We start from the raw sequence: 16,840 nt of genomic DNA on the forward strand, positions 1-16,840 counted from the left end.
CAGCCCAGTGCTGTGCAGCTCCCCCCATGCTTTCCTGTTACTCCCTGCTCCCCAACTTTGTTTGCTTCGGCCCTAATCTGTCTCCTTGACCACCCAGACAACTGTCCTGCTCTGTATCTTTCTCCTCTTACCTTTCTCTCTACTTCTTCTTTCTCCTTTTGGCCATGCTCTGTTTATTTCACTCTCATCCTTATTGATTGTGTTTTCCCCCTTTTACAGCGTCCGTTTTCACGGTCTCTCTGAACTCCACTATGCTACCACTGTTTTCAGAGGAGCCCATGGAGTTGTTATGTCATATTAGTGGCTCTAATGTGGACCGTCTGTCTGTGTCGTGGTATTACACTCCTGGAGCACCCCCACACAGCACCACCTCCCCCCCACAACTTGTGGCCTCACTAGATGAGGACTGGACCCTCCAGGTGGGGGATGGTTACGAGGAACGACTGGAAAGGGGGGAACTAATCTTGTTACGAAAGGATACCCACACCTTCATCCTGCGGCTCCAGTGGACAACAGAGGCTGACAGAGGAAACTACCACTGTGTGGGCATTTCCTGGAAACCGCAGCGTGATGGCAGCTGGGTGCAGAATGGAGAGGTGGCTTCGAGCCCTGTCAATGTCTTTTGGAAAGAAGAAGGTAAGAGAGTTCTGTAGCGGAGGCCTGATATTCCACAGGTTAACTCCACTATAGATCCCACTATAGATGCAAGTAGTAAAAACACCATGAAGCAGTAATTCCAGCAAATAAAGTAATCCACGAATATCCCCATACAGATCCCAATGACTGGACGGCACACAGCATCAGGAGCAGAACTGACTTTTAATCCACACAGTCTCCTTATAAAGCATTCTCCCATGCAAGGGAGGGATTCACCATAATTAGGACAGTATCCAATAATGTAACCGTTACCTCCCACAAATCTCCTCCCCTCAGTATGACACTTAATCCCATTGCACATGCTGTAGTTTTCCCCGAGTTCTGAATGTACTCCAAAACAAGCAGTTACAATAATACTTCGGGTACCCCCTGGTAGCCCTGATCTGGGTGACTAACATATCCAAAAATCACCCAGATCGGACCCGGGATTCGGGAGTTAGGTGGAGGGTGTAATTTGACCGACTGCACACGAGGTGGTATCCGAAAAGAGTTCCATGGGTTTTGGCCCTGCGGTCGGTCTTCGTTCAGGAGGTAAAACACACATCAAATACTGCCATCCACGATTAATCTTGTATTCGTATGAATCCCCTTGTTCGGTACTTTGAACCTACCGAACGGGTAGGTTAGCCTTCCCATTCAGGAGTTACGGAGCCATGGAGGTCTCAGCGGTGTTCGGGTAATCGAGTGTCCGATTTGAGTTCCAGACACTCGACGACTAAACACCGCTGAGATTTTCGTGTGTAAGATGGCCGCCGCCACGTGTTCGTATACCAAATGGCGGCCACCCAGATACATCACTAAAGTACCGATTAACCTGCGGTTAGAGAAGTGTGAACGCTTAATAAGGTACACACTTCTCTCTGGAGTGGTCTATTGGTTCGGTAGTTTACATTTGTATGGAGTACGGATGGAAACTACTGAACAATCATACGAATCCCACATACATTTTAAACATAGAAACAGAAACCACACACGAATTGCAATAGTATTACAGTCTTTTAGGACAGCCCTGGTACCATCTGCTACAAGTTCAATCCCTGGGATTGCAGTTTAGTACCCCTATGCCTTTCTTCCTGCTCTGCAGGGATAAATATTTTATCTTGTACCGGGTGGTCTGCCGGACACCACCGTGTGGCCACGGCTTATTCCTGTAACCCCCTTGCCAGGTATGTAGACAGAAGCACCAAAGGTGGTATTTACCAACCGTAGAGGTCACTATTCAGGTCATTCAAGCTCATGTCACAGACTGCTGGAGAAAGTAACTCAATATAGTTTTACGAGTCGTTGGACGATCTTTCCCTCCTCGCTGTTGAGTTCTACACACTCAATCCTTTCCGATCTGATTTTAGACTTTTGTCTTGCTAACTGGATAGCCAAGATTTCTTTTTGATAATAACTTTGCAATCAAAGTGCCTTGTAAAAGAGAATTCTAATGTGTTTATTTCTACATTTCTTTTAATGAATCTGTCACTAAAGACACCTCACCGGAGGTGGAATGTGTTTCCTGGTAGCACTAGGTTTGACTTGTTTTGGCAAACCATCTCTCTCTGAGACGTAGTTTAGAATAATATATCCTTCAACCAGACTCAATGTCTCTCATACACTCTGACTCCCTTTCTTTTACAGAGTCTACACTCGCAGTTAATGCTCAACAGATGAAACTGGTGTCATCGGCCGGGGGAACCTTTGAAATGATCTGTTCCGTCAGTACCAAAAACATACCCTCCCCGCGGTTTTCTGTGCAGGTGACAGTGGAGAAGCCGCCCTCTCCCAACTCGGCTCCTGTTATCTTGTTGAGCCGGGACGGGTTGACCAAGAGGGAATCAGACAGTAACACATTGCTGGAAAAAGTGAAGGAAGGTGTTTACCGCTTCCGAATTTACCAGGCACAGGCACAGGATATTGGTGCTTATCGCTGTTCCATCACTGCCTGGACCCAAGGAGGAGGCAGAACCTGGAGGGAAGTGAGGAACCAAGCATCGGATCCAGTGCAGTTAGAGTTCCAGTCGTCTGGTGGGTGAATCTCCCAATCTCCACCCCCTGTGAGGTTGTTTCACGGCCTGCCTGCCTCCGTATAAATACATTGATATAGCCGCCTTGGTAGTCAGGAACTCTCCTGAATAAATTAAGTAAAACATAGATTTGGATCTCGTCGTGTGTTTTTAGGCTGGTCTGTTAGCACTTACCATTTTCTTTTCATTTAAAATATGTAAGACACCCACAATCTATTACGTACTGTGAATAATATGGGTAGATGGCTCAGACAGGGAATAATAAGACCTATCTCTGTGTTGGAGACTTGCAATGCAGCATGGCATTGTTATCGACCTCTGTTCAATGTGTTTTCTATTTGAGTACAGAATCTGCATAATTTATATTTTAATAACTTGTGGACAAGTCCAGAGAAGATTCTCCTTCCCACTCCAGATGACGGTGTCTGGGGAATTGCACTTTACAAACATCTGGGGTGAAAAGGTCTGGGGGACAGTCAGATGGGTGGTGTGATTATGGATCTATGGCCTACAATAAATAAATCACTGTTTCACTGGATCTTTCTGTTCAGTTTGCTCTGTATCTAGAACAGGAGGACCAGACTGACAGTCCAGCTGTGTGGCAGCAGTATTGGGGCTTTTTTTGGTGTTCCAGAAGAAGGTTGTGTAGTTTTGCTCTGTATAACTTGTCGCACACTGAGATGGATCAATTGATATGTTTTTCTCTATATGTATCCCCAGGTCCAGTGTTTAATGTCACGGCCTATACAGACAGCCCCTCGGTGTACCTCGGTGAACGAGCAGAATTCTGGTGCATCATCATGATTGATAGTCTGGCTATGGATCCAGGTAAATCTTGGCTCTCACCATCTCATATATATATATATTTTATCATTTAGAATGCAGCCTCCCCCTCGCTCCCAGTTACCATGCTCATTATATATTTTATCATTTAGAATGCCGCCTCCTCGCTCCCAGTTACCATGCTCATTATATATTTTATCATTTAGAATGCAGCCTCCTCGCTCCCATTTACCATGCTCATTATATATTTTATCATTTAGAATGCAGCCTCCTCGCTCCCAGTTACCATGCTCATTATATATTTTATCATTTAGAATGCAGCCTCCTCGCTCCCAGTTTCCATGCTCATTATATATTTTATCATTTAGAATGCAGCCTCCTCGCTCCCAGTTACCATGCTCATTATATATTTTATCATTTAGAATGCAGCCTCCTCGCTCCCATTTACCATGCTCATTATATATTTTATCATTTAGAATGCAGCCTCCTCGCTCCCATTTACCATGCTCATTATATATTTTATCATTTAGAATGCAGCCTCCTCGCTCCCAGTTACCATGCTCATTATATATTTTATCATTTAGAATGCCGCCTCCTCGCTCCCAGTTACCATGCTCATTATATATTTTATCATTTAGAATGCAGCCTCCTCGCTCCCAGTTACCATGCTCATTATATATTTTATCATTTAGAATGCAGCCTCCTCGCTCCCAGTTACCATGCTCATTATATATTTTATCATTTAGAATGCAGCCGCCTCGCTCCCAGTTACCATGCTCATTATATATTTTATCATTTAGAATGCCGCCTCCTCGCTCCCAGTTACCATGCTCATTATATATTTTATCATTTAGAATGCAGCCGCCTCGCTCCCATTTACCATGCTCATTATATATTTTATCATTTAGAATGCCGCCTCCTCGCTCCCAGTTACCATGCTCATTATATATTTTATCATTTAGAATGCAGCCGCCTTGCTCCCAGTTACCATGCTCATTATATATTTTATCATTTAGAATGCAGCCTCCTCGCTCCCAGTTACCATGCTCATTATATATTTTATCATTTAGAATGCAGCCTCCTCGCTCCCAGTTACCATGCTCATTATATATTTTATCATTTAGAATGCAGCCGCCTCGCTCCCAGTTACCATGCTCATTATATATTTTATCATTTAGAATGCAGCCGCCTCGCTCCCAGTTACCATGCTCATTATATATTTTATCATTTAGAATGCAGCCTCCTCGCTCCCAGTTACCATGCTCATTATATATTTTATCATTTAGAATGCAGCCTCCCCCTCGCTCCCATTTACCATGCTCATTATATATTTTATCATTTAGAATGCAGCCTCCTCGCTCCCATTTACCATGCTCATGATATATTTTATCATTTAGAATGCAGCCGCCTCGCTCCCATTTACCATGCTCATTATATATTTTATCATTTAGAATGCAGCCTCCTCGCTCCCATTTACCATGCTCATTATATATTTTATCATTTAGAATGCCGCCTCCTCGCTCCCAGTTACCATGCTCATTATATATTTTATCATTTAGAATGCAGCCGCCTCGCTCCCAGTTACCATGCTCATTATATATTTTATCATTTAGAATGCAGCCGCCTCGCTCCCAGTTACCATGCTCATTATATATTTTATCATTTAGAATGCAGCCTCCTCGCTCCCAGTTACCATGCTCATTATATATTTTATCATTTAGAATGCAGCCTCCTCGCTCCCATTTACCATGCTCATTATATATTTTATCATTTAGAATGCAGCCGCCTCGCTCCCAGTTACCATGCTCATTATATATTTTATCATTTAGAATGCAGCCTCCTCGCTCCCAGTTACCATGCTCATTATATATTTTATCATTTAGAATGCAGCCGCCTCGCTCCCATTTACCATGCTCATTATATATTTTATCATTTAGAATGCAGCCTCCTCGCTCCCATTTACCATGCTCATTATATATTTTATCATTTAGAATGCAGCCTCCCCCTCGCTCCCATTTACCATGCTCATTATATATTTTATCATTTAGAATGCAGCCTCCTCGCTCCCAGTTACCATGCTCATTATATATTTTATCATTTAGAATGCAGCCTCCTCGCTCCCAGTTACCATGCTCATTATATATTTTATCATTTAGAATGCAGCCTCCTCGCTCCCAGTTACCATGCTCATTATATATTTTATCACTTAGAATGCAGCCTCCCCCTCGCTCCCAGTTACCATGCTCATTATATATTTTAGCATTTAGAATGCAGCCTCCTCGCTCCCATTTACCATGCTCATTATATATTTTATCATTTAGAATGCAGCCACCTCGCTCCCAGTTACCATGCTCATTATATATTTTATCATTTAGAATGCAGCCTCCTCGCTCCCATTTACCATGCTCATTATATATTTTATCATTTAGAATGCAGCCTCCTCGCTCCCATTTACCATGCTCATTATATATTTTATCATTTAGAATGCAGCCGCCTCGCTCCCATTTACCATGCTCATTATATATTTTATCATTTAGAATGCAGCCTCCTCGCTCCCATTTACCATGCTCATTATATATTTTATCATTTAGAATGCAGCCTCCCCCTCGCTCCCATTTACCATGCTCATTATATATTTTATCATTTAGAATGCAGCCTCCTCGCTCCCATTTACCATGCTCATTATATATTTTATCATTTAGAATGCAGCCGCCTCGCTCCCATTTACCATGCTCATTATATATTTTATCATTTAGAATGCAGCCTCCCCCTCGCTCCCATTTACCATGCTCATTATATATTTTATCATTTAGAATGCCGCCTCCTCGCTCCCAGTTACCATGCTCATTATATACTTTAGCATTTAGAATGCAGCCTCCTCGCTCCCATTTACCATGCTCATTATATATTTTATCATTTAGAATGCAGCCTCCTCGCTCCCAGTTACCATGCTCATTATATATTTTATCATTTAGAATGCAGCCTCCTCGCTCCCAGTTACCATGCTCATTATATATTTTATCATTTAGAATGCAGCCTCCTCGCTCCCATTTACCATGCTCATTATATATTTTATCATTTAGAATGCAGCCGCCTCGCTCCCAGTTACCATGCTCATTATATATTTTATCATTTAGCATGCAGCCGCCTCGCTCCCATTTACCATGCTCATTATATATTTTATCATTTAGAATGCAGCCTCCTCGCTCCCATTTACCATGCTCATTATATATTTTATCATTTAGAATGCAGCCTCCTCGCTCCCAGTTACCATGCTCATTATATATTTTATCATTTAGAATGCAGCCTCCTCGCTCCCATTTACCATGCTCATTATATATTTTATCATTTAGAATGCAGCCTCCTCGCTCCCATTTACCATGCTCATTATATATTTTATCATTTAGAATGCAGCCGCCTCGCTCCCATTTACCATGCTCATTATATATTTTATCATTTAGAATGCAGCCTCCTCGCTCCCATTTACCATGCTCATTATATATTTTATCATTTAGAATGCAGCCTCCTCGCTCCCATTTACCATGCTCATTATATATTTTATCATTTAGAATGCAGCCTCCTCGCTCCCAGTTACCATGCTCATTATATATTTTATCATTTAGAATGCAGCCTCCTCGCTCCCAGTTACCATGCTCATTATATATTTTATCATTTAGAATGCAGCCTCCCCCTCGCTCCCATTTACCATGCTCATTATATATTTTAGCATTTAGAATGCCGCCTCCTCGCTCCCAGTTACCATGCTCATTATATATTTTAGCATTTAGAATGCAGCCTCCTCGCTCCCATTTACCATGCTCATTATATATTTTATCATTTAGAATGCAGCCTCCTCGCTCCCAGTTACCATGCTCATTATATATTTTATCATTTAGAATGCAGCCTCCTCGCTCCCAGTTACCATGCTCATTATATATTTTATCATTTAGAATGCAGCCTCCTCGCTCCCATTTACCATGCTCATTATATATTTTATCATTTAGAATGCAGCCTCCTCGCTCCCAGTTACCATGCTCATTATATATTTTATCATTTAGAATGCAGCCTCCTCGCTCCCAGTTACCATGCTCATTATATATTTTATCATTTAGAATGCAGCCTCCTCGCTCCCATTTACCATGCTCATTATATATTTTATCATTTAGAATGCAGCCGCCTCGCTCCCATTTACCATGCTCATTATATATTTTATCATTTAGAATGCAGCCTCCTCGCTCCCATTTACCATGCTCATTATATATTTTATCATTTAGAATGCAGCCTCCCCCTCGCTCCCATTTACCATGCTCATTATATATTTTATCATTTAGAATGCAGCTGCCTCGCTCCCATTTACAATGCTCCATTATATATTTTATCATTTAGAATGCAGCCGCCTCGCTCCCAGTTACCATGCTCATTATATATTTTATCATTTAGAATGCCGCCCCCCCCTCGCTCCCATTTACCATGCTCATTATATATTTTATCATTTAGAATGCCGCCCCCCCCTCGCTCCCATTTACCATGCTCATTATATATTTTATCATTTAGAATGCAGCCTCCTCGCTCCCATTTACCATGCTCATTATATATTTTATCATTTAGAATGTGTCAGGGTACCTGAGGCCTCTACCTCTAAGGGAGGTAGAGACTTGGTGGTTTGCCCGTCCAGGCGAGCTGTTTCCTTCGTTCCTCGCGGTTCATCCAGTCACTTAAACACCGGCCGCGAGGAATCCACGTCCTTTTCTAGCGGGACGTTCAATACGTGACGTCATGACGCTATCACGAGCGACCTGTCACTCAAGTGTCCGATATCCAATCGGTACTTGTCAGAGGCGTGATTACCATCCAGAGCCAGGGTATTTAAGCTTACTTCTCTCTTCAGCTCATTGCCCTGTCGTGGTTCTAGCTTGTTTAGTCACTCAGTGCTCTGGTATTCTAGTTTGCTCTATTTGGTTTTGACCCGGCTTGTCTCTCGCTTATCTGTCTTCTCGTTCCCTCGACCTCGGCTTGTCTCTGACTATTCTCTATTACTCTCGGTACGTTAGTCCGGCCATTCTAAGGCCCGGTATACGTACCTTTCCACTCTTTGTACTCTGCGTGTTGGATCCCTGTCCCGATCCTGACATTACGACAGGGCCAATGGATCCTGCAGGTACAAACAGTCAGCTTGGTTCTTCTGATCCCAGGTTTGACGCCATGGAGCATAGGATGGATCAGATGGCTCTAGCACTACAGGCACTTTTGTCTCGTGCTAGTAACCCACCTGAGGAGACACGTACTCCTTCTATTTCTCCTGCAGTCTCAGGTCTAGAGGTAGCCACTGTAGGTGCTTCTTCCCGTATTACCCCACCAGTACGTTATGGCGGGTCACCGGAGAAGTGTCGTGGCTTTCTGAACCAGATTAGCATCCATTTCGAATTACAACCCCGCTCTTATCCTACAGATAGAGCGAAGGTTGGATTTGTTATTACTTTACTCATTGAGAAAGCTCTGAGATGGGCCAATCCTTTATGGGAGAATGATAATCCACTAGTCTATAATTATAATGCCTTTGTAGCTGCGTTTAGAAGAACTTTTGACCCTCCTGGTAGAAAGGTCAATGCAGCTAGATTACTGTTGCGCCTTAGACAGGACGATCGAACACTTGTGGATTATGCACTAGAGTTCAGGTCCTTGGCGGCAGAAGTTAAGTGGAACGAACAGGCTTATATAGATGTGTTTCTGAATGGGTTATCAGATGTAATTCTTGACGAGGTCGCTACTAGAGAACTCCCTGAGAATTTGGAGGATTTAATTTCTTTTATATCTCGTATTGATGAACGCCTAAGAGAGAGGCAGAACACTCGAGATAGGACCCGTAGACCCTCCTTTAAACTAGCGCCTACCTTTCAAAATTCTGAGTTCGAGGACTTACGTATTTCTGAACCTATGCAGATAGGCAGTACTCATCTCACAGAGAGGGAGAGACAGTACAGAAGAAGGGAGGGTTTATGTATGTATTGTGGAGTCAGAGGTCATTTACGCCTAAATTGTCCTAATCGTTCGGGAAACGCTCGCACCTAAGTTTCTCTAGAGGACAGGCCTTGGGTGTTTCTACTTTGTCCTCTACTCACAACTACAAAGAGTTCAGGCTTCTGTTACCCGTTTCTTTAAAGTGGGAAAAGGGAGTAGTCAAGACTATGGCACTAATCGATTCTGGAGCTGCTGAGAGCTTTATAGATCAGGGTTTTGCTGCCAAGCATGCTATTCCATTCCAGTTAAAAGAGACACCACTGGCTGTTGAGGCCATCGATGGTAGACCGTTACTTGAGCCTGTTATTTTCCATGAGACCATACCGATTAACTTAACTGTTGGCATCCTACATAGAGAGGACATATCCTTACTGCTCATTTCTTCTCCATCTATTCCCATAGTCCTGGGGTACTCCTGGTTGAGGAAACATAACCCTATTATTAATTGGGAGTCAGGGGAGATAGTTTCGTGGGGACAGAATTGTCAAGAAAAATGCTTGCGGAAGGTCTCACCTCTCGGATTAACCAACACATCGGCTAACTCTGACAATCCTACAGAGACACAAATTCCGTCTCAGTATCTAGATTTAAAGGCAGTATTTGACAAAAAGAAAGCCGATACCTTACCCCCACACAGGTCCTTTGATTGCAAAATTAACCTACTCCCTGGTACCATGCCCCCCAGAGGTCATGTATACCCATTATCTACGAAAGAGAACTCAGTTCTAGAGGAGTATATTCACGAAAATTTAGACAAGGGATTCATTAGGAGGTCCTCCTCCCCTGCCGGGGCTGGATTTTTTTTTGTTAAAAAGAAGGATGGTTCTTTGAGACCTTGTATTGATTATCGAGGCCTAAATAAGATAACCATTAAAAATGCCTACCCGATTCCCTTGATCACCGAACTCTTCGATCGTTTGAAGGGCTCTACAATTTTCACCAAGTTAGACCTCAGAGGGGCATATAACTTGGTGAGAATCCAGCAGGGACATGAGTGGATGACGGCATTCAATACTCGCTATGGCCACTATGAATATACGGTTATGCCTTTTGGGTTATGCAATGCACCAGCTGTATTCCAAGATCTGATAAATGAGGTTCTTAGGGAATTTCAGCAAGATTGCGTCATTGTATACCTAGATGATATACTTATACATTCTAGTGAGATTGAGACTCATCACAAGCAAGTCAGGAGGGTTTTGCACAAGCTTCTCCAGCATGGCTTGTACTGCAAGTTGGAGAAATGTAGCTTTGATCAAACCCAGGTAACCTTTCTCGGCTATGTGATCTCTGGGGAGGGATTTAAGATGGATCCGGATAAACTCCAGTCCATTCTAGAGTGGCCTTTACCCAAAGGTCTTAAAGCCGTACAGAGATTTATTGGTTTTTCTAATTATTATAGGCGCTTTATTAAGAGCTATTCTTCCATTATCGCACCTATCACTAATATGACCAAACAGGGGGCTGATACTAAGAATTGGACTACTGAAGCTCTTCTTGCGTTCAAAACTCTCAAGGAGCTTTTCGCTTCCGCTCCAATTTTAGTTCACCCCGACACTTCCCTGCCTTTTCTACTTGAGGTAGACGCATCAGAGACTGGTTTAGGTGCTGTCCTATCTCAAAGGTTGGGTGTTGATAAACCATTACATCCATGTGGATTTTTCTCCAAAAAATTGTCCGGTACTGAGAGCAGATATGACATTGGTGACAGAGAATTACTAGCGGTTATCAAGGCTTTGAAAGAGTGGAGACATTTATTGGAAGGTACTTTACATCCTGTTACCATTCTAACAGACCACAAAAATTTGTCTTATATCGGAGAGGCCAAGCGTTTGTCCTCCAGGCAGGCTCGTTGGTCGTTGTTTCTTACCCATTTCAATTACGTTCTGACTTACAGACCTGGCTCAAAGAATTCTAAAGCCGATGCGCTATCTCGCCAATTTGAGCCTTCTGCTTCAGTTGAACCACTTTTGTCCTCCATTGTACCCAAATGCAATATTATTGCTAATACCAGTCTTAAAATTCATTCTCCGCTACTTGACCAGATCTTGAACTCACAACATCTAGCTCCCGGAGACACTCCTGAGGGAAGAAACTTTGTTCCTCCTGAACTTCAACTGGAGCTCTTACAATGTTTTCACGAAAGTAAAATAGCTGGTCATCCTGGTATTCGCAAGACATACTCTCTGATATCCAAGGATTTCTGGTGGCCTTCACTTCGAAAAGATATTGAGGAGTTCGTCGCAGCTTGTGAGACTTGTGCCAAGACTAAACTACCTCATGCATCTCCATGTGGCCTGTTACACCCCTTGGACATTCCTGAGAAACCTTGGTCCTGTTTGTCCATAGACTTTATCGTTGATTTACCTGCTTCCAAGAGACAGACTGTTATTCTCACGGTGGTGGATAGATTTACTAAGATGGCCCATTTCGTGCCATTACCTAAACTTCCTTCTTCTCCTGAATTGGCGGAGATTTTTGCGAGAGAGGTTTTTCGCCTACATGGGATTCCTTCGGAGATTGTTTCTGATAGAGGTTCTCAATTTGTCTCACGTTTCTGGAGATCCTTTTGTTCTCAAATGGGTATCAAATTGAACTTCTCCTCTGCCTAACACCCTCAGTCTAACGGAGCTGCTGAACGTACCAATCAAAAGATCGAACAGTATCTGCGTTGCTTTGTTTCCGAACACCAGGACGATTGGGTCGGTCTGATTCCTTGGGCGGAGTTCGCACACAATAACCTTGTTTGTGATTCAACTCGCTCTAGCCCTTTCTTCATGAACTATGGCTTTCATCCTTCGATTTTTCCTTCGGTTTCCTCTTCTCAGGGGATACCGTCGGTTGATGATCATGTCGCCAACCTGAAGAAATTATGGGACCAGACTCGGCAAATTCTGTTACATAGTTCTTCGTTGTTCAAGAAACACGCTGACAAGCATAGAAGAGCGGCTCCTGTTTTTGTTCCTGGGGATAGGGTATGGTTGAGTACTAAGAATATTCGCCTAAAAGTTCCATCTATGAAGTTTGCTCCTCGCTACATAGGTCCTTACAGGGTTCTCACTCGTATCAATCCGGTTGCGTATCGCCTTGCTCTGCCACTTGCCTTACGCATTCCTAACTCTTTTCATGTCTCCTTGTTGAAACCTCTTATTTGCAACAAATTTTCCTCTAAGGTCTCCTCGCCTCGTCCTGTTCAGGTGGAGGGTCAGGAGGAGTACGAGGTCAGCTCCATCATTGATTCCAGAATTTCAAGGGGAAAATTGCAATATCTGGTCAACTGGAGGGGATATGGTCCTGAGGAGAGGAGTTGGGTACCTCAGGAGGACGTTCATGCTTCTCGCCTTCGCAGAGCATTTCACCTCCGCTTCCCATCTCGCCCCGGTTTCTTCCGCCCGGTGGGCGTATCTGAGAGGGGGGGTACTGTCAGGGTACCTGAGGCCTCTACCTCTAAGGGAGGTAGAGACTTGGTGGTTTGCCCGTCCAGGCGAGCTGTTTCCTTCGTTCCTCGCGGTTCATCCAGTCACTTAAACACCGGCCGCGAGGAATCCACGTCCTTTTCTAGCGGGACGTTCAATACGTGACGTCATGACGCTATCACGAGCGACCTGTCACTCAAGTGTCCGATATCCAATCGGTACTTGTCAGAGGCGTGATTACCATCCAGAGCCAGGGTATTTAAGCTTACTTCTCTCTTCAGCTCATTGCCCTGTCGTGGTTCTAGCTTGTTTAGTCACTCAGTGCTCTGGTATTCTAGTTTGCTCTATTTGGTTTTGACCCGGCTTGTCTCTCGCTTATCTGTCTTCTCGTTCCCTCGACCTCGGCTTGTCTCTGACTATTCTCTATTACTCTCGGTACGTTAGTCCGGCCATTCTAAGGCCCGGTATACGTACCTTTCCACTCTTTGTACTCTGCGTGTTGGATCCCTGTCCCGATCCTGACAGAATGCAGCCGCCTCGCTCCCATTTACCATGCTCATTATATATTTTATCATTTAGAATGCAGCCGCCTCGCTCCCAGTTACCATGCTCATTATATATTTTATCATTTAGAATGCAGCCTCCTCGCTCCCAGTTACCATGCTCATTATATATTTTATCATTTAGAATGCAGCCTCCTCGCTCCCAGTTACCATGCTCATTATATATTTTATCATTTAGAATGCTGCCGCCTCGCTCCCAGTTACCATGCTCATTATATATTTTATCATTTAGAATGCTGCCGCCTCGCTCCCAGTTACCATGCTCATTATATATTTTATCATTTAGGATGCAGCCACCTCGCTCCCATTTACCATGCTCATTATATATTTTATCATTTAGAATGCAGCCTCCCCCTCGCTCCCAGTTACCATGCTCATTATATATTTTATCATTTAGAATGCAGCCTCCTCGCTCCCAGTTACCATGCTCATTATATATTTTATCATTTAGAATGCAGCCTCCTCGCTCCCATTTACCATGCTCATTATATATTTTATCATTTAGAATGCCGCCTCCTCGCTCCCAGTTACCATGCTCATTATATATTTTATCATTTAGAATGCAGCCGCCTCGCTCCCAGTTACCATGCTCATTATATATTTTATCATTTAGAATGCAGCCTCCTCGCTCCCAGTTACCATGCTCATTATATATTTTATCATTTAGAATGCAGCCTCCTCGCTCCCAGTTACCATGCTCATTATATATTTTATCATTTAGAATGCCGCCTCCTCGCTCCCAGTTACCATGCTCATTATATATTTTATCATTTAGAATGCAGCCTCCTCGCTCCCAGTTACCATGCTCATTATATATTTTATCATTTAGAATGCAGCCTCCTCGCTCCCAGTTACCATGCTCATTATATATTTTATCATTTAGAATGCAGCCTCCTCGCTCCCATTTACCATGCTCATTATATATTTTATCATTTAGAATGCAGCCTCCGCCTTGCTCCCATTTACCATGCTCATTATATATTTTATCATTTAGAATGCAGCCTCCTCGCTCCCAGTTACCATGCTCATTATATATTTTATCATTTAGAATGCAGCCGCCTCGCTCCCAGTTACCATGCTCATTATATATTTTATCATTTAGAATGCAGCCTCCTCGCTCCCAGTTACCATGCTCATTATATATTTTATCATTTAGAATGCAGCCGCCTCGCTCCCAGTTACCATGCTCATTATATATTTTATCATTTAGAATGCAGCCTCCTTGCTCCCAGTTACCATGCTCATTATATATTTTATCATTTAGAATGCAGCCGCCTCGCTCCCAGTTACCATGCTCATTATATATTTTATCATTTAGAATGCAGCCGCCTCGCTCCCAGTTACCATGCTCATTATATATTTTATCATTTAGAATGCAGCCGCCTCGCTCCCAGTTACCATGCTCATTATATATTTTATCATTTAGAATGCAGCCTCCTCGCTCCCAGTTACCATGCTCATTATATATTTTATCATTTAGAATGCAGCCTCCTCGCTCCCAGTTACCATGCTCATTATATATTTTATCATTTAGAATGCAGCCGCCTCGCTCCCAGTTACCATGCTCATTATATATTTTATCATTTAGAATGCCGCCTCCTCGCTCCCAGTTACCATGCTCATTATATATTTTATCATTTAGAATGCCGCCTCCTCGCTCCCAGTTACCATGCTCATTATATATTTTATCATTTAGAATGCAGCCGCCTCGCTCCCAGTTACCATGCTCATTATATATTTTATCATTTAGAATGCAGCCTCCTCGCTCCCAGTTACCATGCTCATTATATATTTTATCACTTAGAATGCCACCTCAGCATTTACCATGTTTTTGTCCAATAAGGTTCTCATCCACTTCTAAACTGAGATATTTTCCTAGTTTTAGAATTATCTGTGAAGTTTGAGTAGATATAATATGACTGATTCGTATATTTTAATAAAATAGGTGCTTTCTCCGATCCTCTCATTGGTTGACCTAACTGGGATTTATAACCAATAAAAGCTTATCACATTTAGGATAATGGAAAAACCCTTTAGTTAAACATCGATACGTCACATATTTTTTCCTCTGTAACCGCAGAGACAGACAGAAATACTTTGGCCACCGCCACATGGCTCTTGCGTCTTTGTACATTGATCGTTGTTAACTCACTGTCGTCACCTTTGTTTGCAGAGGACATAGCGTTTGATGTCTCCTGGTTTGCCCAGTCAGTGGGAGGGTCACCCACACCTTTGGTGACAGTAGGTCGCACGGCACAAGTCCGGCATAGTCGCAGAAACGGCACAAGCGATGTAGCCTTGGAACGTATCAGTGACATGGAGTTTAGATTACGCATTTACAACTGTGAAGAAGCAGATGCTAGAGGCCACTACTGCACAGTCATACCATGGGTTCGTTCCGGTGAAGGAGGATGGAACCAGCAGGCCGCTATAACTTCCAACGTGGTTTCTATGAATGTCAAAATGGATTGTAAGTTAAAAAAAAACTAAAAATACATGTTTTCGAATTTAGCATGACACACTGACTGAGGAAGGATCTAGACTGGCAGTGGTTGGGGGGGGGGGGGGATGTAAAATGGCACTGAGTTGGGGTAGGAGTGGTAGACTGACACTTGTTGGAGGTAGACTCACACTTGGTCTGAGTTGGGGTGGGGGATGTAGATGGACACTGGGGGGGTTAGACTCACACTTGGTCTGAGTTGGGGTGGGGAATGTAGATGGACACTGGGGGAGGTAGACTCACACTTGGTCTGTAAGGGAGTGAAAGGAAAATTGACACAGTGCTGGGGTGAGGAGGAAGAGGCATACTAGCCCAGGCAATGGTTGAGTTAATTACTACACCTATCTCGGAATGTAATCCGTTTTCTTCTCGTTTTTTCAGTACTCAGTACATTTAAGTACCCGCTGATGATTGGGGTCGGCCTCTCTCTGCTCGCTGGATGCTTGGCATGTCTCATTGGATACTGCACCTCCCGTCTGTGTTGCAAGTCCCCACCCAAGCAGGACACACGGAGGGAGCACCGGAGGCTGATGTCCATGGAGATGGACTGAAGATGGAGAAATGTGTGTGGCTTCCTGGAGACATGAAACTAGCGGGTTAGGTCCTGAAATGATCTGTGACTTTAATCCCCGGGGATTGGTAGTGTAATAACCGGATTGTGTCAGAGCCGTTACATCCTGAAATGATGTCCGGGTGATAAGACTTCAGAACCTCAGGGATTTTAACTTTTGCATCAAAGGGCTAGAAAGATCTGCCTGCATGTGCCATGTTTTTCTCTCCGTGACTGGCTCCTAGGGCCAAACTGTCACAGTTCGTGCAAGGGTTAAATTAATCTGTGGGCGTCTGGCAGGACGTGTGGATAGGGATGAACTATGCAAAGAGGAGAAACGC

The 16,840-nt window shown here is 43.5% G+C and overlaps 1 protein-coding gene across 1 annotated transcript in view; it reads left to right on the plus strand.

The window, feature by feature from the left end:
• PTGFRN (prostaglandin F2 receptor inhibitor) overlaps positions 1-16,545 on the plus strand; it is a 65,710-nt gene extending 49,165 nt beyond the window's left edge. Inside the window, exons 5-9 of the mRNA XM_063445872.1 lie at positions 220-636; positions 2,284-2,670; positions 3,390-3,497; positions 15,623-15,919; positions 16,331-16,545. Of these exons, the coding sequence (XP_063301942.1) occupies positions 220-636; positions 2,284-2,670; positions 3,390-3,497; positions 15,623-15,919; positions 16,331-16,500 (1,379 nt within the window). The 3' untranslated portion in view covers positions 16,501-16,545. The remainder of the gene's footprint in view (positions 1-219; positions 637-2,283; positions 2,671-3,389; positions 3,498-15,622; positions 15,920-16,330) is intronic.
• Positions 16,546-16,840: the final 295 nt, after the last annotated feature.

The sequence above is a fragment of the Pelobates fuscus genome, chromosome 1 (genome assembly GCF_036172605.1).
Source record: "Pelobates fuscus isolate aPelFus1 chromosome 1, aPelFus1.pri, whole genome shotgun sequence".
NCBI classification, from domain to species: domain Eukaryota; kingdom Metazoa; phylum Chordata; class Amphibia; order Anura; family Pelobatidae; genus Pelobates; species Pelobates fuscus.